At 37.2% G+C, this 21,788-nt stretch overlaps 1 protein-coding gene across 1 annotated transcript; it reads left to right on the forward strand.

The window, feature by feature from the left end:
• Nucleotides 1–14,995: 14,995 nt before the first annotated feature.
• On the forward strand, nucleotides 14,996–17,937 carry nhlh2 (nescient helix loop helix 2). Its single transcript, XM_079618495.1, has 2 exons — nucleotides 14,996–15,132; nucleotides 16,111–17,937. The coding sequence occupies exon 2, from the start codon at nucleotides 16,162–16,164 to the stop codon at nucleotides 16,528–16,530; it is 369 nt and encodes a 122-aa protein (XP_079474621.1). The 5' UTR covers nucleotides 14,996–15,132; nucleotides 16,111–16,161; the 3' UTR covers nucleotides 16,531–17,937.
• Nucleotides 17,938–21,788: the final 3,851 nt, after the last annotated feature.

Below are 21,788 nucleotides of genomic sequence, written 5' to 3' on the forward strand. Positions count from 1 at the left end.
AATTTGAGAGCATTGTTTTTTATTTTACAAAGATAAATTAATAGATAATTAATTTATATTTTATCTAATTTAATTAAGTAAATGTACATAATCATTAATTTTGTATATTATATATAATTATAATTGAATATATATATATATATAACTTCAACTGCAGCACACATCTGCAAATCAAAGCTACTTTATCCCACTAATAGCGTTGCTAAGCTCCATTCAGACGCTAGGTGGCAGCACATACTCCAGTTTCACAGTTATTTTGATAAAAACATGAAACCAGAGGGCATCAGTTTGGAATTGGAAGCAAATCTCTCATGCAGTTTCTAAAGGAATTGAATCCATCTTAAAATGCTTAAAAAAGAGGATATATTGAAAAAAGTTTTGTGTATTGTTTCAATATATAACACCTCTACAGAGGGGCCATGGGAACTCCAGTAGTAACTACTCAATGGCCCACCTTACATGTCAGCCCGGGTTCTCATGGTGTGAAATTTCCTACCATGCAGAGTTCATTGTTTGTTCGTTTTCTTTCCACTTTCTTGTTCATTGGTGAAGAAAATGATAAAAATGTAGGAAATTCTGTGTATTCAGTGTTGAACTGGGTTCAATGCTGTTTATCTTTGCTCAATGTGCTTCTGTGATTGCAAACTCCATCGGAAAAGGGAAAGCTGCAGTCAGCAATCAATATACTGCAGTGCAGTTTATTCTAATAGTCGCACCCTCTTAATTAAGCAAGTCTGATGATGTTCTTCTTCAATTAAGCAACAAATTAAGAATACTAATTACGTTGGCTCAAGCTAATTCTAATGCATGCCTAACTATGTTGTGTGTATTACCTATTTAAATTGTTAGTATTGACATGACTTTCAACTTGGTTCAGTCTCGCACTCCTGCTTTGGGCTGACACACTGCGATGAAATCAGAGTGAGTGTGTTTGTTTTGAACACATTACAGAGCATGTGCATGTCTTATCTTGCTTAATAACAAATCAAGTGAAATCAAATATAGAAACAGCTTATTCTTCTCTCTCCTCCTGTTTGTTTCTCTGTGTGGTGGTGGTGTATCAGGGGCCTGTCACAACTACACTCCTGCGCAGAGTCCTGCTGTGGTAGCAAATTACTGGCCCTACCACTGGGTGCATAGCGCTACCCACTAGTGCCGATCGCCTATTGTCCTCGGGTTAGTCTCTTAAAGAATATAACTGCACCGACAGCAAAATGAGAGCCTATAGTTCTCATATAACTGAAAAAATATATATATTAGAGGTCATTAAAGTGACTCATATGCAGCTTATTTTTAAGTAAGAGCAGGCACGGCTAACTTGAATGTGGAAGTCTAATGTCATTTGCTTCCAGTTATTTTACCTTTACAAAAACAGTGTTATGCTGCTTGATATTGCAAACTGATATTTGTTATTATGTTATTTTAATTTAATATCGTAAAAAACACAATGGTTTGTAGCGCAAATAGTTTTTACTGCACTTTGTTATTCTTCTTGTTATTTACTATAGTGGCTAATGAATCAGAAATCTTGCACATTCAAAGAAAATAGAGTACTTCCGTGTTACAAAATAAGGGGGATATGTCACGCAGAATGCATACTTAGTATCCGTAATAGAGTGGTAGATGGATGACATCAAAACCTGGAAGACTGATTCCCCTGGAAGAAGATTTTCCTATGGGTTTTTATAATGGTTTTTTTTATTAAAAAGATATGTGTAATGTTACACCCACCAGCTGGAGTTCTCTTGATTTCCACCAGAGGGCACACCTCCCTAGTCCTTTGCCATTCCATCATGAACTACATTTCCCATAAAACCTTGCCCGGACTTATTATATTCTGATTACTGCCACCCGTTTCCCATTGTTTATAGACAACGTGATCAAATAGTTGCGCGCGCATTTTGCCAACGGAAGTGGTGTTGTTCCCCACTGGCTCTAACGTGTTAGCAACTCCGAAAGTTTATCAAAACGGTTTCCCAGCATCAAAATGTCTGGTTGTTGTGTTTACGGTTGCACTAATCGATATTCCACCAAGGGGCTTAAGTTTTATAGGATTCCGACAGGATCACGGTCGTTTCAGAAGAACCGGCGGCGCCTGTGGCTGCAAGCGATTAAACGTGTTGATTGGAGTGAGAACATAATTAAAAATGCTCGCGTCTGCAGCGCCCACTTGACACGCTGCTGATTCTCGCCATACTTCTGTTGCCAATATGCGCGCGCATACGTTGCTACAAACTACACGTGTATTACTATTACGTACTACATTGTGTACAAACAGTAAAAGGGTCCATTCAGTCACTCCTTGCAAAGTCTTGTATGTGTCACACTGCATTTTTGAGCGCTCTCTTTAGTCTCCTCTTTTGGTTCTAACCTTCTGCCTGAGTTCCTGGATTCCCCTGTTTTCCTCTACTTTCTACCCTGTTGTTTGTTTTGGATTGTGGATGTGAACCTTGCCTGTCATATGATATGGATTATGATTGTGGATTACCCCTAATAAAAGCTGTGTTAGAATCCTCAACCAGTGTTTCAGATCAGTTTGTGACAGGTGAACATAAGTCAGCGATACTTGGACATTTTGTTCTACAACATAAATTACACACACCCATATCAAAAATGCATTTTATTAAAGCTGTTGTTTGCATGTTTCTAATAAGTAACAAGATAAGAACGTTTGTTTACATTGTAGAAGAAAATGTCCAAGTATCATCAACATATGTTTACCGCAGACCTTATTTTACTCATAAAATAAAAAACCATAAAAACCCATCTCAAAAGAACCACTGGCGAATTACTCTTCCGGCTTTTGATGTCATCCCTGCACCACTCTATAGACCTTATGCTCCAGAGAAATATGCACACAGCCATCATTAGAATTTTGTGTGTGAACTTCCGTTTTAGCGGTAGCTCTGTGTATTTCTTTTGGCATCGCTGTCGAAGAGTAATTAGCTGATGATAAAGTGGATTAACTTATTGTAGAGTTAACGAAAGTTATAATGAGCATTGTAATGTTTGAAGCGGATGTCATAACAAATGACTGGGGAGATTTTAAAATGAGCGGTTCTTTCATTAATCTGTAAGATCTTACCTTCATGCTGTGGAAATACAAAACAAAAGACAGCATGAAAAGGGACGGGGCCACCTAAGGTCTATATAATGAATGACTTTTGAGCAAAAACAACAACATTTATAACATAACACTAAGAATCTATTTGTACTTCTTCCCGCACCAAAAAGGAAAGGAATTTACATATTCAAATGAGATAAATTCAATATATTCCATTCATACATCTCAGTGAAATTTCACAGGTGTTTGAGATACAAGTGTAAATGTTGCTATTATTGCTTTAGATGCCCAGATGTTCTCTGCCAAAAGAGGCTTGATATCCAATAAAACTACAATTACAGCGGAAGACACAAACCCATGGAAAAAAAATATCAGAAAAGAAAATCTGATGTTCCCTGTCTTGCATAAATGTGTAATAAAAAGTTTATAAAAAAAAAATCCCTAGCTGTCCACAGAATAGAAATAATAGATACCATCATATTATACCATGTTGTGTCCCCAACTTTGCACTTTTGGCTGATGGTATGCTCTCCAGGTGTTCATTTTACTCTCTGAAAGTAACTGACCACTCGCTTTAGCCATATTATTAATTTTTCGCCCGTCAATCACAATCTGTCATGGATTATGTCAATTTAAAGCGAGTAATTCTACATCAACAACCCGAAAAACAAAGCGGCCCTGCTCAAATCAGACTAGAGCAGATGGCACATAATTGCCTTGAGGTGGAAACGGGGCGTCCATTTTACAGGTCTCGCGGGACTCGGTCGCAGCTCTCCTGTGAAAATACAGGTGCGTTTGTTTTTGTTTATCTTTCTCTCTAATCAAAGTATTGCCATGATCATTGGAAAACTGTCAGTTTAGAGCGTCATAATTCACACCGAGGGACGTCAATTCATGCTCCACTTATACTAGGGAATTGTGGGCAAACCAGGGAACGTTAACCCTCTCCACAAACTCTCTGTGATAGATGCATCATCTGTTCCTCAGATTGGAGGAGGAGATGCCTATAAATAGCCAATTGCAAGTTGTGATCATAACAGCAGCCAGAGCTACAAAGGAGCAGGTGTGCAAATGCTTCAAAATGAATTTTACCCAGCATACACACAGCTTTAGTGGTGTAATATGTTCCATAATTTCATTTATAAATGTGTAGTTCTGAACTGATTGGCAAATGTGTGGATGTGTGTAAGGCAGATAGGAGGAAAAAACTTTTCTGGACTTGGTCTAAAATTCAAATTCACAGTGTTTTACCGTACGGGTGTATGAAGTGAACATTGTCATATTTGTCTGCTTGTTTACCATTTGTAGTGGCTTGTTAGTTTTGTTGTGTATAACTAGTTCCACGGTATTTCCCAATAAGTAATTATCTAAGCAGGGACACGCAACTGACACTCAGGGGAGGATGACAGAAGCTTTTAAACAAATCCCTGCGCTTCTCTGCTTGGCCGTCTGTCACCTTCAACACTCACGGCCTGCATCTGTGCACCTTCCCAAATGCCAGAGTATGTGTCTTTCTGGCATTTCACAACCATACCGCTTCCAGATCCTTGGCACACTTTCATGGAGCATCCACACATACAGCGATTTGCAGTGACCGGAAGTCATTCATTTTCAATGAAAGTTGGCGGTTTATGGCGACATGATCGACAGCAACTGTTGGTGATGCAATATGAATTCCAAAGTCCCTATTAAGGCAAGTCAGTTCACTCGGCAGCCATTTTGGCGAAACCCCGGCGGGCAGTTTTTTTTCTTTCTTGGCAAGTACAGATTCTCATTATGGAAACATATTTCCACCAAATATAAGGGGAAAATATCATGCTTTGGTAAATCATAATAAAAAGTCAGAATTATGGCATAAAAAGTCATAAATATGATGTCAAAATTCTGAGATAAAGTTATGATGATGATGATTACTTTATTATCCCCATGGGGAAATTTTTGTTGCCTGTGTTTCAACATGCGTACACACAAAGAACCAACAATATACATAAATATACATATATATATATATATAATCACAATTATGACAGTCAAAATTATGTGCTTTCATAATTATGACAAAGTCATAATGTTAATTGTGGCTTAAAGTCATAATTATGGCATAAAAATGTTGACATGTCATACTTTTCATTTCATAATTATAACTTCTGTCACAATTATAACTAACCAAAGCAAGTTTTTTTTTTTTTTTTTTTATGTGGCAGAAATTGGCTACCATACTTGATTGGGGAACATTTAAAATATCCATAAACATTGTTTTAGTTTTAGTTTTTTAGTTTTTTTAATTCAGGCTGAAATGCACATTAGACTGACAATTTCATTTTATCAGCTTAACAAATTGTTATATTTTATAAAAACATCGAAAAAGTGTTATTCTGTGCAACATGGTCTGATACTCAAATTTTGAATTTGAAGCTTGGTATGATATAGTGAATTATAAAATGTTTTATATAGCAAACATTATATAATAGATAACATTAATCAAAATTTGCTTCAAAAATCCTTTAAAAATGATCCAATTCCATTAAGCTACAGCACATGTTGAATCTACAGGGCTGACTGGCTATCCAAGCCTAGTGCGGTTCTTTCCAACTGAATATGCAGAAACCTGGCTCAGGTGGTCAATTTAAAGATGAATGGCTCAGAGATGCCGCTAGGAATGCACCGGAAATAGGATAGGGCATGAATTCCAAACAAGCTCTGTGGAGATTGGCGGCGCTGTATAATACCTTTCTCTTTTTTATCAAACTAATAAATTACAGCCCATCTCTCTGATAACTAGGAAGAGAAAGTGCTCGATTTAGACCCCAGATGTGACCCAGGGTTACCTGGCAACTGGACAAGCTCAGGAAGAGGAAGAAGAAGAAAAAAAATAAAACATTGAGCTATCATTGGCTGGTTAGAGAAAAAAAGAAACAGAGTGGGAGACAGAAAAGTAAGTACATAGAAATGACCTTTCTGTTTCATGATAACCTTCTCTTGCTGACATTTCTTCATATGAAATGAGGCAGATTTAAATGTCTGTGTTACATGTGCGGTTTGTCACATAACAGTGTTGTTGTTTATGTTGTCTAATACTTTGTTGCCAAGGTGCACTGCAAATCATCCTATCCCATCTTATTTAAAATGTCAATACTCTACATGAGCATGTATGTGTCATTTTTTACATTCCTTTCCTCTTCCCCATGTTTCTACCCTCTTAAAAAGGCAATACAGTATTTAATGCTGTTCATATCCAGTGGTGCATGTTTGTTTAGTTATGCTAGAAATTGCAGCTTCTTTGTTAGGTGCACATGTTGCCTGAAGCCTCAGAGAATAGAAAAGCTCTCCGAACACACAAGCTGGGGCCCATTGCTATTTTCTATCCGTCTATCCATCTATCTGTCTGTAGTTTATAATTTCATACTGGGATTGTTTTTACTATATTGCACATTTTGTGGTCACTTAAAGTGTTTTGCCTACATAATAAAGAACAAAATAAATAAAAAGGCATTATCTGGTATATGTCCATATTTTATATTTTTTATATTTCTATATGCGAAAAGCAATGGGTTTTTTTTCTGAGCAAATAAATCAGTATAAATGAAAGTGAGGGTGTTTTTCCAATTAACCAGCACTCATGATCTCAAGAGAGAGCCAATTAAGATTATGGACTTTGCGCAGTCATGTCCAGACATGCCGTATAGTCTGATCTGTATCATAGACACACACACTCACACAACCAACACAGGCCCTGTTTTCTCTTTCATCTGGGAAATTCAGCATCTTAGACCCTGAGCGCCTGCAGGACATGACCCCTCTCTTTCTTTCACTCGATCTGTCTCTCTTACTCAGACTCCCGGGGTACATTGCAGATTTCACTTTACATTCTGTGATGATCACCCAATTTACATCTTACCCCTCTCCCTTAGGCATCATTACCACGGCAACCTGTCCCCTCAGAGACAAAAGAAAACAAGACTCATATATTTCCATCATAAATACACACCACACACATTCACACAGTGTTTCAGTTGTGGCACATCCCTCGAGGGTGTCTAAACTACAGGGAAATAGCCATGTAAACGTAGAAAAGATACTCTAGGCCAGTGCTCACCAATCACGTGACTGCTTATCCATGTTATATCGCAAACTAGAAGAAAGCAGCACCCAATCAAAACACCCAGTCACCTGTATAAAAAAGTGGACAGACAGTAAAATTGGGGTTGGGGAGAGAAAGAGAGAGAGAGAGAGATAGACGAGGGGGAAGGGCCTTCATCATAGGGATTGCCATTCTTCATTAGAGGGATGATTATGGTCGTAGAGGAAAGGCCCAAGGGAAATATTGTGATTTTTTTTTTTTTTTTAGGTGAAAGAGGCAAATGAATTGAGAAAGAAAGAAAGAAAGAAAGAAAGAAAGAAAGAAAGAAAGAAAGAAAGAAAGAAAGAAAGAAAGAAAGAAAAAGGAAAAAATAAAGAAAAAAAGATGGATGGATGGATACTAAGAAAGTAGATGGATGGATGGATGGATGGATGGATGGATGGATGGAGAGACATATCTATAAAAAAAGTAAGAAATAGAAAGATAGATAGATATACTGTATATTATATAGACAGACAGAGAGATCTGTCAATATGTATCTATAGGAAGAAGAAAAAAGAAAGAGAAAAAAGGACAGATGGATGGATGGACACAGACAGAGAGATATATCTATCTATATATCTATCAAGAAAGGATGGTGGATGCTGTAGATAGATAGATGGATAGATAGATAGATATATAGATAGATAGATAGATAGATAGATAGATAGATAGATGGATGGATGGATGGATGGATGGATGGATGGATGGATGGATGGATGGATGGATGGATGGATGGATGGATGGATGGATGGATGGATGGATGGATGGATAGATAGATAGATAGATAGATAGATAGATAGATAGATAGATAGATAGATAGATAGATAGATAGATAGATAGATAGATAGATAGATAGATAGATAGATAGATAGATGGATGGATGGATGGATGGATGGATGGATTCAATTGAGAGAGAAAGAAAGAAAGAAAGAAAGAAAGAAAGAAAGAAAGAAAGAAAGAAAGAAAGAAAGAAAGAAAGAAAGAAAGAAAGAAAGAAAGAAAGAAAGAAAGAAAGATAGAAAGAAAGTCACACGGGCAGCTGCTATTACAGCTCTCCTCAGGCAAGATACCAGTTCCTCATATCCATGTGTCCACTCCACTCCCATCATCCACAAACACACACGGCCGCACAGACATGACAGAGACGAGACATGATGTGAATGCAGAGGGAAAACTAACAGTCTCATGGACAAAGCAGATGAGGTCTGGTCGAGTCCACGTCAAATACTCAACGATAACACAGGTATTGAGGCACAGGCACATCAGTACAAGCTTATGTATGTGCCTGTAGGAATCTGTCACTTTGCCTTAAAATAACACGGATCTGTCCTTGTGAACCTTTCACTTGTGATCTGTCTGCTAGTTTCTCACTATGACCACTGCAGTTGTTTTTCCTTCAGTTCACTTTTTGCAAGCCTATATTCTCCCTCCCTTGCATAGTCACCATGACACCATATCTGATCGATAGGATGCAGTCATATTTCAAGCTCAAGGAAGAATATTGCAGTCGATGGCGACCAACCCGCCTGGCAGAGTTTGTGCTTGATTAAATATGAGTACTTACAGCATGTGACCATAACAAATATGTATTTTACCATTCAAAAGTTTGGGGTCAGTAAGATTTATTTTTTATGTACCGACCAAGCCTGCATTTATTTGATCAAAAATAACAGTAATGGTGTGAATTAAAATAACTTTTTTTCTATTTTAATATATTTTTAAATGTAATTTATTAATTTATTCCTGTGATTACAAAGCTGAATTTTCAGCATCATTACTCCAGTCTTCAGTGTCACGTGATACTACAGATATCATTTTAATATGCGGATTTGCTGCTCAAGAAACATGTCTTATTATCAATGTTGAAAAACAGTTGTGTTGCTGCTAATGTTGTGGAAGCCATGATACATTTTTCAGGATTCTTCAATACTTTTTTTTTTTTTTTTTACTTTCTGTGCAATCTGTTGTAATCTTTTTCAGTTTTGATCAAAACTTTATTCTTGCTGAATAAAAGTATTAATTTCTTAAAATTTGAAATGCATTAAACAAATACTGTGTCCTTAAAAATATAATTTATTGTTAAGTTGGGTGAAGAAGTAGAATTTTATGCATAAAAAAATTATTAATTAATAAGTGGAATAGGTGAAACTCCCCGCAGGGTTGTGGGTAGGGCATTATGCTTTAATCATAATCAAGATAATAAGACAAAACACTGTCTTTAGGGTTGAAAAAGTGATCCATCTCTTAGATAGGTCTTGATGGGACATTAAAATAACCCCTCTCTCTACACATGCCAATGACAACACTACAACTTAAAATGCTTTAACATATTTCATATCCACGCTCTCTTTAATGAATATAATATCAAACAAATGGATAGCACAGATAAGCAGAAAATCTGGCTTTAGAATATAATAAATTGGCACATTTTATCAGACATAATTTAAATGTGCTTGTCAATTTCCCGTACCCTCTAGCAGCTTTGAAGCTAATAAATTATTCAATTGAATAATTAGCATTTAATAGAAAATATTTAGCATTTGCATTTGATTCGTACCTACTGAAAGTTCTATGAAATCTGATACTGTCTTTTGGGCTCCCGTGAAATTCAGCATATGCATACTTAAAATATAATAATAATGATTATTTAATTATGGCAATGCCTTATATGGTTTCCGACACTGTCCATGGTACTGAATTTCCCACATTTCTCTTAACCTTACAGGCATAAAACACTTTAATTTGGATCACACGGAAACTTTAAACAAATAAAACGCAAAGAAACACAGCTAAAATAACAAAGAGAAAAAGAGAAAGCTTGTTAGAGAAAAACAGATGGTCTTTAAATTCAACAAAGGACTCAAGGGAACAAATTTTGGGTGCAGACGTGACCCATGCACCTTTAATGCACATGTGTGTGTATCTATACAAGTCTATATATTTACAAAAACAAAGCTGTATTAAAAAAAAAAAAACAGAGATAATAGCTCTCTTCTCATGTGCACACAAACAAACACACACTCACACATACAAAGCAGAATTAAATGAAAGTATTTGGGGGTTCCATTCTGTCACATTATAGCAGATGGTGTCCAGTTCAAGCCAGGCTGGTACAGTCCCTGGAGACGAAGTGGGAGGGAAAAAGAGAGAGACAGAGAAAAGCAAAAAGGGAGAAAGATGTTGGGTACTCTCTTAACTCCCTCTTTGTCTCAGTTATTTACACCTCAAAGATTGTCCTCGGGGGAAAGGGCTGACCAATTCGTTCTTTCCGCCCAGGAGTGCATCCTCACATACGCATGCAACACACTCACAGACATCACCCTGGATGCATTGGGCTTCTCGGATGTATCCGAAAAGCCAAAGTTAGGTTGTTGCTTCTTTTTTTTTCTTCTTTTTTTTTCTGGGCTTGTCAAACTCTTCAATTGCCTCTGTGCAGGTGCAAAGATGGACCTTTCCAATCATATCCATGCTTCTACACCCAGATTTGCCTCCAGGATCTCTCACAGGTGCAACATTGGCCCCCGGCCGGCCTGGCACCCTACCCTCCTGCTCATCAGCACCACTACCAAAACACACACACACAGACACACACATAAACCCTCTGCCCCCCTTCTCGAAGGTCCAGCTGATCCCCACCTGATCCCAATGCATGGGGGAGGAGGATGTGTTCTGATCTGAGCTCACCCTGGAGAGGTGAGAGAGAACAAAATATATGCCATCGCTCATCTTTTCTCGTCTCTCTCTCTCTCTCTCTCTCTCTCTCTCTCTCTCTCTCTCTCTCTCTCTCTCTCTCTCTATCTCTTACAAGGATAGTAATTCTTTGTGTTCCTGTCAGATTAACGCCAACAATAACATCCAGAACCACATTAGATAGTGTCCTTGAGAATCATATGCATGCATGTGCATGTTCGTATAGCATTGTGCATCCGTGTGCATGAGTTTTATTGTGTGTAAAGGGCAGTATGTCCAACCAAGGCTGAGCTCAGGTGTCCTGTGCTGATGAGCTGCAGCTGGCTCTCATTGGAGCTGTAATGGGTGCTATCCAGTGCCTGGGTCAGTCATGCAGCTGAGTTTCGACTACCCTCAGTTTAACAGTCCATGTTCAAGCTCATTCAGCCTTCTAAACGTATAGAAGTTATGCACTGTACTTAATGAGGCAAGTCATTAAAACCCATAAGACTTTAATCGTCAATCTTCAAAACACAAATTATGATATTTTTTAACGAAACCTGAGAGGTTTCCGTCTCTCCGTCGTGAGTCCGGGTAACCAAAAACAGATCTGAAAAGGGTTATAATGACATTGAAAAAATAAATCATGTTCTCATGTGGATGAGTAAATGATAGCAGTATTTACATTTTTGTGTGAATATCCTATGATTTTCTGAATTAAACTGTTCCATTTAAATAAATGTGTCCTCCATGACAAGTTATTGTGATCACTCCAATTCTATGAATAGGCATGTAATAATTTCCTTAATAAGGATCCCCAATGAATGCCAAAAACAAATAAATGAATCCCACATTATACAAGTTAGGTCTCTCAAATTTGATATATCAAAATTCAGTTAAAAAATTCAGCAGGCTTTTAGTCTGTGCATTAGTGCTGATGTCTATCTATCTATCTATCTATCTATCTATCTATCTATCTATCTATCTATCTATCTATCTATCTATCTATCTATCTATCTATCTATCTATCTATCTATCTATCTATCTATCTATCTATCTATCTATCTATCTATCTATCCATCCATCCATCCATCCATCCATCTATCATCTATCTATCTATCTATCTATCTATCTATCTATCTATCTATCTATCTATCTATCTATCTATCTATCTATCTATCTATCTATCTATCTGTCAGCCCTGTAAGCCTCCAAACATCATCAAATTTGTTCACTTTTGTCAAGACTTTCTATTTGAATGTATTTGATTTGATATTCACTTTAATTATATTCTTCCTTACATTCATACATGTCACCTTCAAATTCAGGAATTGTACTGGAGTTTAAAAGGCATTCTCAATTCATTTCTAAAAGACACACAGTCTTACACTAATGCATACACATGCATATCTGTAAGACTAAACAGAAATTAGGCAGAACCACAGTTTATGTCAGCTATGCAGTCTATTGGATTATTTGTAAACATACAATCTGGAGACAAAGTGGATGACATGTTGAATGTTTCGTATTACACATCAAAATAAAGCATTGGATATGTGTTGATTTAAATGAACATGAATCAAAGCTTGGCCCGGCAGAAGGTCTTCTTATTGACCGCGTACTTGGACTGAATTAAGCCGTGAAATGAGCTGCAATCCATTGTTCTTTCACCATGAACAACAGAGATCAATACTTATGATCTCCACCAGCCTTCCAAAAACCAAGCACACAGGACAACACATGTTCCCTTCAGAGTCGCCATAATCTGACTAAAACAAATGATACAAACATAAAGCCTTTATTAACAGATCCAATAATATTGCCCAAAAGGCATATCATCTTTACTTGTCTCTCTCCAGTCAAAATACTCCACCCCATTGTCTTTTCCCCTCTTTATGCCCAGTTGTCTTCTGCATCCATGTCCTCCCCTCTATTGTTTTTCTCTCTCTGGGTCTTACTATTTTCATACCCCTCCACTGGCCCTGGGTCAGACATCCTGCCTCCATCTATCTCTCCATCCACCCATCCATCTTTCCATCCTTCCAGCAACATCAGCCAGCTGCCCCAACACACGCACAGACACACTCACACTCACACACACACACACACACACACACACACACACACACACACACACACACACACACACACACACACACACACACACACACACACACACACACACACACACACACACACACACACACACACACACACACACACACACACACACATAGACCTTAATTCAGTCAGTGAGGTCCTTGCCCCCTTCCCAAAGCTATGCCCAGATCTGAACACATGCACCAGGCAAAAAAGGGCAGCAGAGGGGGGATGGGTGACTCTGGAAGCCATATGCCTCTTTCTCACATTTGACTCTGTGTATTTATGTGTGTATGTGTGAGGAGGAGAGGGGTGTTTTGCTGGAAATAGCGGACCAGCTGACTTTGTTCACAAACAGAGGGCAGAAATAAGAGGATTTTAATGGAATCTAACACATCTCATCAGCCATGATCAATAATAGTCTAAACATAATCAGTCGGAGGATGATATGTGGATCCCAAAGAATTCCAATGATTTCATTTTATATTAAAGACATTTTTTCTCATCAAACTTGGTATCGAACTATACATTCATTTTACTGATTATATTACAACTGTCTTTTTAAATCATTTGCACAGACTGGAAAGATCTATTTGTCATCGATATGTCTATTAAAGGTCTTTATGTGAACTTTGGCAATACATTCCCTCTTTTTTTACCAGCCATGTCCCTTTTATCTTTTATTAGAAATATCCTATTAAAATTCTGTCTCTCATTGAGAAAAGCAAAGCTTTCCAAGACTGTCCTCTTTATAATCACACAAGCAGAATCTTGCATTTTACAACAAATCATTACTAACTGGATTTCTTTTTCTTTCTTTTTCTTTTTTACTGGATAATAGAAGGATTGATCTTTGCAACATCATGGATTGATGAATAATCATTTCTTATGTAGCCTACTCGTCCCATCAATTCTTGTGGTAAGTCATTATTGTGACTTTTGGAGAGCTTAGATTTGGTGAAAAGTTTTTAAAATGTGTATAGAATGAACTTGTGATCATACATTTCACAAGGCAAACAAAAGGAATAGTTGACTGTCTTTTGGTTCTGAAGTAAATCCTACCAAAATCCTACCAATATATATTTATAAGCAGGTAGCCTACTTGACAAAAAACATGGACATGAAATGCTTTCAACCACCATTTTTAGATTAAAATGTATGTATAAAGGAGGCTGCATTTTTAATGCTGCATGGTTACAATTCCCCTTTGCACAATTTTTTAATGATCTTTTAGCTGTTTTGCTGTTCGCTTTCAATAGCCCTGATGAATTACAGTGTATTTTGTCAAATATTTCTCTCAATATCTGTAAAAATAAAAAATAAATGTAGAGACATTCTTAATGTTACACTACAGGAAATGCTGTAAATCCAACGTCATATAAAAGTGATTTTCTTAAAATATCATAACTGAACATTTTTTTTAAATTAATTTAGCTGAAACTTTTTACAAACAAATGTACCACTTAAACACAGTCGTGCAACCCACGAAAACTCTAGCCTCAGGCGCTCCTTTCAATCTGGTCGAGAAAGAACTCGTTGAGTGGAAGGAGAGAGAAAAGAGGGGGTGGGACGGAGGTGTGACTGTCGTGGATAAGTGCATAAAGTGAATGATTTGTGTGAGAGAGAGAGAGAGAGAGAGAGAGAGAGAGAGAGAGAGAGAGAGAGAGAGAGAGAGAGAGAGAGAGAGACTTTATAGGGAGGTGGAATGTTATCTCTCAAATCATCAGAGGCACGAGGACAAGCACGCGTGGTTGTAAGGATGGCTGGAGCAATATTATCCTAATCCGCGGGAAACAGAAAGGAGGACAGCCGAAGACGACACTTTCTTGTCGCATCGATCTTATCTGAGGACGCGTGTCCATTGTTTCCGCGCACGGGTCAGAGGGCAACACATCTCAGAGCGTGCGTTACCGGTCCTGTTATTATAATATCCATTCTGTAAGACTGCTCACGGAAATTTCATCATAGCCTACTACAACAACACGAATCCTACGATACCGGCTGCGTATTAAAAGTGGAATTAGTGGAGAGGAAAATATTAGGCTGAGAAATGCTGTTGCTGATGTAAAATAAAAATTCAGAAAGCACAATGGACAGATGAACATGAAACACTAAAACAGATTTGATAAAGGGGATTTTGGGGAATAAACTCTCGTCCTATCCATCATCAACAGAGGTGAGTTTCAAATCAATTTCATAAAATGTTGTGGTTATTTTAAACACTTTACATTAGTGTTAATGTTACATGCATTCAATTTCACTATTAAATTATTAGCTGCAACAGTCTATCGCCTAATTATGGGCAGCTCCGCAAAATAATTATGTTCATTGATATTATATATTTTCATCGTTTTATCATAACAACGTCTTAATTTTCATTCGTTTAAACTGTCGCAATTATCTACTTAAACCTAGCCTATATTTCTACTTTTTGAGTTTTCAGAATTTCAACTCGATTTTCATCAGTAATTAAAGTCTTTAGGGAAAGTAAAAATTAACTAATCTGCAGGCTGTCACTTTGGCACAGCTTTGCTTTTTTCTTTCAAATTTAAGACAGCAATTAAAAGTACGTTTTCAGTTTTAATATACGGTGTTAGTTCATTTGCATCATGTTAGGTAATAACATTGTAACATTTGAATGTAGCCAGTGTGCTCAACAAATCTTCGTGGCGTTATACAAAAAAAAACAAAAAAAACATTCGACCATCTTATAGCCTAACTAAAAAAAAAAAAATTACAAAAATATATATTTATGATTCACCATGACTTGTATCATGCACACTTGTGTCATCTGGAGCTAGGCTTTGCATTTGCATTTGCATTTGCGACAGATGGTCTACTATGACTTTGGTTTTGTGACAGTAATTGATTTCCATTAACTTTCGCATGGAACCAGTGAATATCCCATCTACTGATGGTAATGTGTGCTGAATAAGCTAAATTGCGAAATGCATAAGACAACCATTATACAAATATTTAGGACCTAGGCTACTAAAAAAATGTAAAGTCACACAAACGAATAGCATGAAGCTACTTGTAAACACTGAGTGTTACCCTTAAAATTAGAGGTGAAATGCCAACATTACATTTATTTTAATATGTACAGATTACTATTCATGTGAAAAACATAAATCCTTTGTGTCTAATTCACCAGGGCAATTAACAATTAGTGCACTTTTGAAGCTTTTATCAAACGGATCTGAAAATGATGCTGAGCCCCGATCAGACGGATCCGGACCTCACCTGGGCACAGCCGGACACGGAATGTCTGAACATCATGAAGGTGGAATGTGTGCCTCGTGAGCCCTTTGAGGCCGAAGATGGCAAGACTCGCGCACTCGTGCCAGCCGGGCTCACTAGAGAGGAGAAGAGACGGAGGAGGCGCGCGACTGCGAAGTACCGCTCTGCGCATGCCACGCGCGAGCGCATCAGAGTGGAAGCGTTCAACGTAGCATTCGCTGAGCTTAGGAAGCTGCTACCAACACTTCCACCCGACAAGAAGCTGTCCAAGATAGAAATACTTCGTCTTGCTATCTGTTACATTTCTTATCTTAACCACGTTTTGGACGTTTAGACTAACTTTCAGCACATTATACAGCATTTTGAAACAAAATCCTACAGGTGAAGAATGCCTACTTTCATTGACGTGACAACACACAAATATTAAGAGAAATGGGTAACACTTTATAATTCAGTAATAGGCCTATGTATTGGTATTGAATTGACCTTAAGATACCCAAAAGAACAAAAAAAGAAAGAAGGAAGTCATAAAGTATGTATTCTGTTAGACAGTGTTTTCAAACTTTCAGTACAAAAACAAGGCCATTTAGCCTTGATGAAAGTTATTATAAAGAGTTTTACGTGTTGCAATAAGTGAAGCTTGTTGTTTTTGACACAAGAGTTTAGGATAGCCATTCAAAGAGTAGCTATCCTGTTCAACACATAAAATCATATGCTCATTTGTTGTGGAGAGATTTGACTTGGACTGGATCTTCATACATCATTGGCCTAAGCGAAACAAATAACATTTACCTTTCGCAATCTTGATATAAATCAAGCGGATTTTATGGGCTACCATCCGTCTGGGGGGAATAAATGTATAGGCTACATCTGTGCTGGAACAAATCGTAACCTTGTTGTTAATTTATTTCTTATTTTCTTTTTACTTTTTTTTGTTTGTTTATTTTATTTATGACGTAAGTTAAGTTATGTGAGTGTTCTTAAAATAGCATATAAAGTGTTTACGTACATGTAAATATTTAATGTTTTATTATTATTGATGTCGCAGAGTTTGGGTTTACTGTTGCTTTTCATTTGCACTTTTCATTGGCAGTTTTCTTAGGAGTAGGAGGGCCTTCGCTGTGTGTGCACTACTGTTATTATAATGGTGTTGCTGTTGATGTCCTGTCCTATGATAACAAGAAGCACTTCCCATCGGATAGGATCTATTGCTGTACTGTATTGTTTATTTTGTTTACAAAGTGCTCATAGATAGCGCTTTATGGGTACCAGATGACTTGTGATTAATTAAAAGTACCAGTAGATTAAATTAAATATAATAATCAATGTCAGATAAATAATTTGGTAAAATAGGCTACATAACGAGTTGCTTGGTTCCTATCCAAGTCTGTAGCTACCCATAGACGCTCTCTCTGCCGCGACCAAAAATGATCTCAAAGTAGTTTATTTTTTTCTTTTAGAAACTATTTATAGAGATTATTTGTTTACGTGATTCTTGTGAACCTTTTGGAAATTTTATAGTGAACAAATTATCTCACATCTGCCTCATATCCAAAGATTACCCTGTTAAATCGGGGTTTTGTCCGTCATTTTGTAGTGGAATAGCCAGTAGGCCTACACTGGTTTGTATCGCAGTTTTTCATAACTATTTTAGGATAAATAGTAAAAAAAAAATATTAATTCAACGCCGATTCGTCTGTTGTAGTTTTTGTATAAAACAATATGAAATTAAAGATATTGTACCACTAAGATGTTCTCAGCCTACTTTTACGTTTGTCATTTCAGACGACAACTGCATTGAAATAATGAAATGTGGCTTGACATTATAAAATTCCCTGCCGTTACCATTATTTTACTATTTTAAAGAACATGAAAAAATACCTTTTTCATGCTGTCACACATTCACAGTCCGCTCTGCTCTCGGCCCAAAGGCGACTTTCTCCCCAGAGAGGAGACAGGTGCTTGTCCAGACGGGCCAAGGCAACCAAATTACGACCCGTCTGCTGCGTCCCGTGGGAAAAAGCAAGATAGCATGTGTGTGTTCGCGCGTGTGTGGACGTTTCCAATTCTTGATTCACATTAATGATCATAACTTTACTCAGCTGATGATGGAACTCAACTTGAGTCACTCAATCAGGGAAAAAATGGCTTAGTCTAGGAAAATAAAAATATCTCAAATTTGACAATTAAACATATCCCAGAAGTGCAGCGTAACGCTCCTCACACAAGCAAACAGGCTGATAAGTTTGTGTGTTCCATGCTGGAAGTGAGGCCTTAAAGGATTACCTTTGTAATGAATGACCCGCTGTATACCATATGTCTGAGAGTATGTCACGGAGAAGGGTCGAATACATTAGCCTTAAACTCAGGTAGCCAGATTAGACGCTGACCCTTCAAGCAAAGAGCCAATCTGTCGTCTCTACATGTGTCTTACATAATATTCATTAAAAACAAAACGGCGAACCGGGCGTAGGCTATTTCATCAAACACGTGACTATCTTCTCTCCCTCTGTTTAAAACCCTAGTTGAAAAATCTATCTATCTATCTATCTATCTATCTATCTATCTATCTATCTATCTATCTATCTATCTATCTATCTATCTATCTATCTATCTATCTATCTATCTATCTATCTATCTATCTATCTATCTATCTATGTCCCGGGTCAATCCTTCCATTGGTTAAATTATTTTGGAGCCAGATGGAAACAGACGGATGAGAGACAGATGATATTAAGGGTGTTTATAAAGAAAATAATAGGAAAAAAAACCTGCTTAGAGGGTAAAACGAGAGTCAGTCTGTTCTCATTAGCTCGCGCATAGAAAGTGTCACACTCAGAACAATACGACCCGGCTGCGCGCGACTTCCCGGACCATCTGTGCACGCGTCAGACATACAATGATCCGATTTTCATCACACAATGACACACGGACAGGCCTAGTCGGCGCATGCATTTGTTGATACGTGCATCGAAGAGTAAGGCTACAGATTTATAACCTTCTTTCAGCCCACTATAAGGCTACAGGATGTTGTTAGAGCTTGAAGGGAAAATTTACTTTTACACACACACACACACACAATAACTGTTGCACTACAGGCCAACAGTAATTGCAAAAGGTATTTGGTAAATGTATGAACACTATTGATCAAATCTAATTTAATATATTTTACCAGCATGCAGCTTGACACATTAGGCCTATCCCTCTATCTTTTTTTTCTTTTTTTTAGAATTCAATAAAAATGCATATTTTATTGACAAATATTGACACCCATCAAAACACTTTGGATGTCACTCATACTAACAGAACATGTCTTGATTTTTTACAGAAACCTAAAATGACGACAATAACAAATAAAAAACAATCATGACACATCTTTGTTGGGTGCGCACGCAGAACAAATCAATCACACATTTTGTAATATAGCCTCTAAGTTGTTTAACTCTCTTTATCTTCATGAATGTTCAAATAATTTTTGGGCCAGTATAAACAATAAAACAGACAAAAATATCCTTCCATTTAATTCTGGTCTTGGGGGACTGCACATTTTGTACGTCTCTTCTCTTTCATTTACAGTAACACCCCTGAGATCACCAGCTCATTAGCAGAGAGCTCCACTGAGTTGAACGGGCCAGATAATAGAAAAATTGTGGGTTTATGCGATATCCCTGCTGTTCACTATAGCGTCACTTAGTGGACAAACCCACTGTCACGTCATTTATCTGGTAGGTCTGTACAATAATAAAGATGACTAAGAACGTCACATATAGGCCTATTTTACTGCTTATGCCTACTACTGCTACTAATATTAGTAATAATAATAAGTCATGGAAATATTGAATAAATAGGCTGTGTGTGTGTGTGTGTGTGTGCGCGTGCGCGCGTGCGTGCGTGCGTGTGTGTGTGTGTGTGTGTGTGTGTGTGTGTGTTATGTGATTTATGAGGACACAAATTTGTATAATGACATGTGTATTATACTGGTATTACAACTTACTGGACATTTCATGAGTCCTCATAATTCAAATTGCTTAAAAAACATAAAAAACAATGTTTTATTAAACATGTAAAAATGCAGAATGTTTCCTGTGATGGGTAGGTTTAGGGATAGGGACAGTGTAAGGGGATAGAATATACAGTTTGTACAGTATAAAAACCATTACGCATGGAGAGTCCTCATAATGTAGTTGCACCAACGTGTGTGTGTGTTCACACACAAATATGATCTGTTTACCTCTCAACCAACAACTACAGTGTTTTTGTTTCAAATTGCCTAATAGAAGTCCAAGTCTGACTTCCAATTGTACAACCCTGTAATAAAAGTCGTTGCCGCCCCCTACTGGTCAGTGAGGAGCAGTTGATGTTTCAATACAATAGACTTCTTGATATAGACACATTTGAGATTTTAAACCTTTATTTATAGGTAATTTATTAAATAAGCAAACATGTGACATTGTACATTTTCCACTTGTAACTAAAATTGTTATGCTGACAGGCCTGTTATTTGTAATTACATTTTATAAAATGATTTGAAGAATTAATTTAGCAAAATATTGCAAGGATTGATTTAAACAAAAACAAAAACTGTCTTTCTGACCAGCCAAAATAAAGCAACCACATTCATACATGTCAAAAGCAAAGATACCTGTGGTACTGCCAGAGAGAAAGAATTACTTTTATATCACTCTAAATGGTTTCTCAGTATCAAAATCAACTTTACATGCTTATATTAGCAGTCATTTAGCGGATACATTCATAAAAGTGACTATTACAGAATAACTCAACTCTGTTTTCAATACACAGATAACACATGTCTTTACATAAGAGGCCTATGAAAATGTACAGTAGTACAGTACCAAAATAGGCTAATAGGCCTATGTATATTTGTAGGGATATTCTTAAGTAGGCCTAAATTGAATGTATATGCTATATTTTATAATTCCCAGAATATTCTTTAAAATATTGGTGCCTTTGTTTTGATATGACAACAATAATGATAATAAAACAACCTTATTTCGGTCACCATTGTGAAGGAACACTGGAAAAAAAGCTTTAAGTGGCAGGGAAAGTGGATGGAATATGTGGGGGATGGAGCGGTAGAAAGCTCTCTATGCATCTCTCTCGCATCATCGGTTTTATGGGGTATGTATGATAGCTGTAGTCAGTAAAGACTGCAGACAGAGAGATGTAAAGGAAATAGAGAAAGAGAGAGGTTTGTAGATGTGGACATAAGATATAATGGGACCTGTTTAACATAAGCAATTGAGTGCTGTTGTATACGTAGGCCTATAACACCTTAGGCCGCGGGTAATCAAACCGAGGTTACGATTGCCGAATGTGCCACTGGTTTTATTCAACAGTTCAATAAACAAGCAGTTAATATTGAGTAACTTACATTTTAGACACAATTGCTTTTAATATGTTAGTTTTTTTCCCCAGGCGCAGACAAAAACAGTCAATGCAGAATCAGAACCAACCATTGCTCAGAGCAACGCAGATGTTTCGTTTGTTTTGTTCCCGGATTAAAGGGGAAGTTAGTTTACCCAAAAATTTAACATTTAACATGTATGCCTAACATACTCGTCATAGTCATGC

Source organism: Phoxinus phoxinus, assembly GCF_949152265.1.
Source record: "Phoxinus phoxinus genome assembly, chromosome: 7".
Classification (NCBI taxonomy): Eukaryota; Metazoa; Chordata; class Actinopteri; order Cypriniformes; family Leuciscidae; genus Phoxinus; species Phoxinus phoxinus.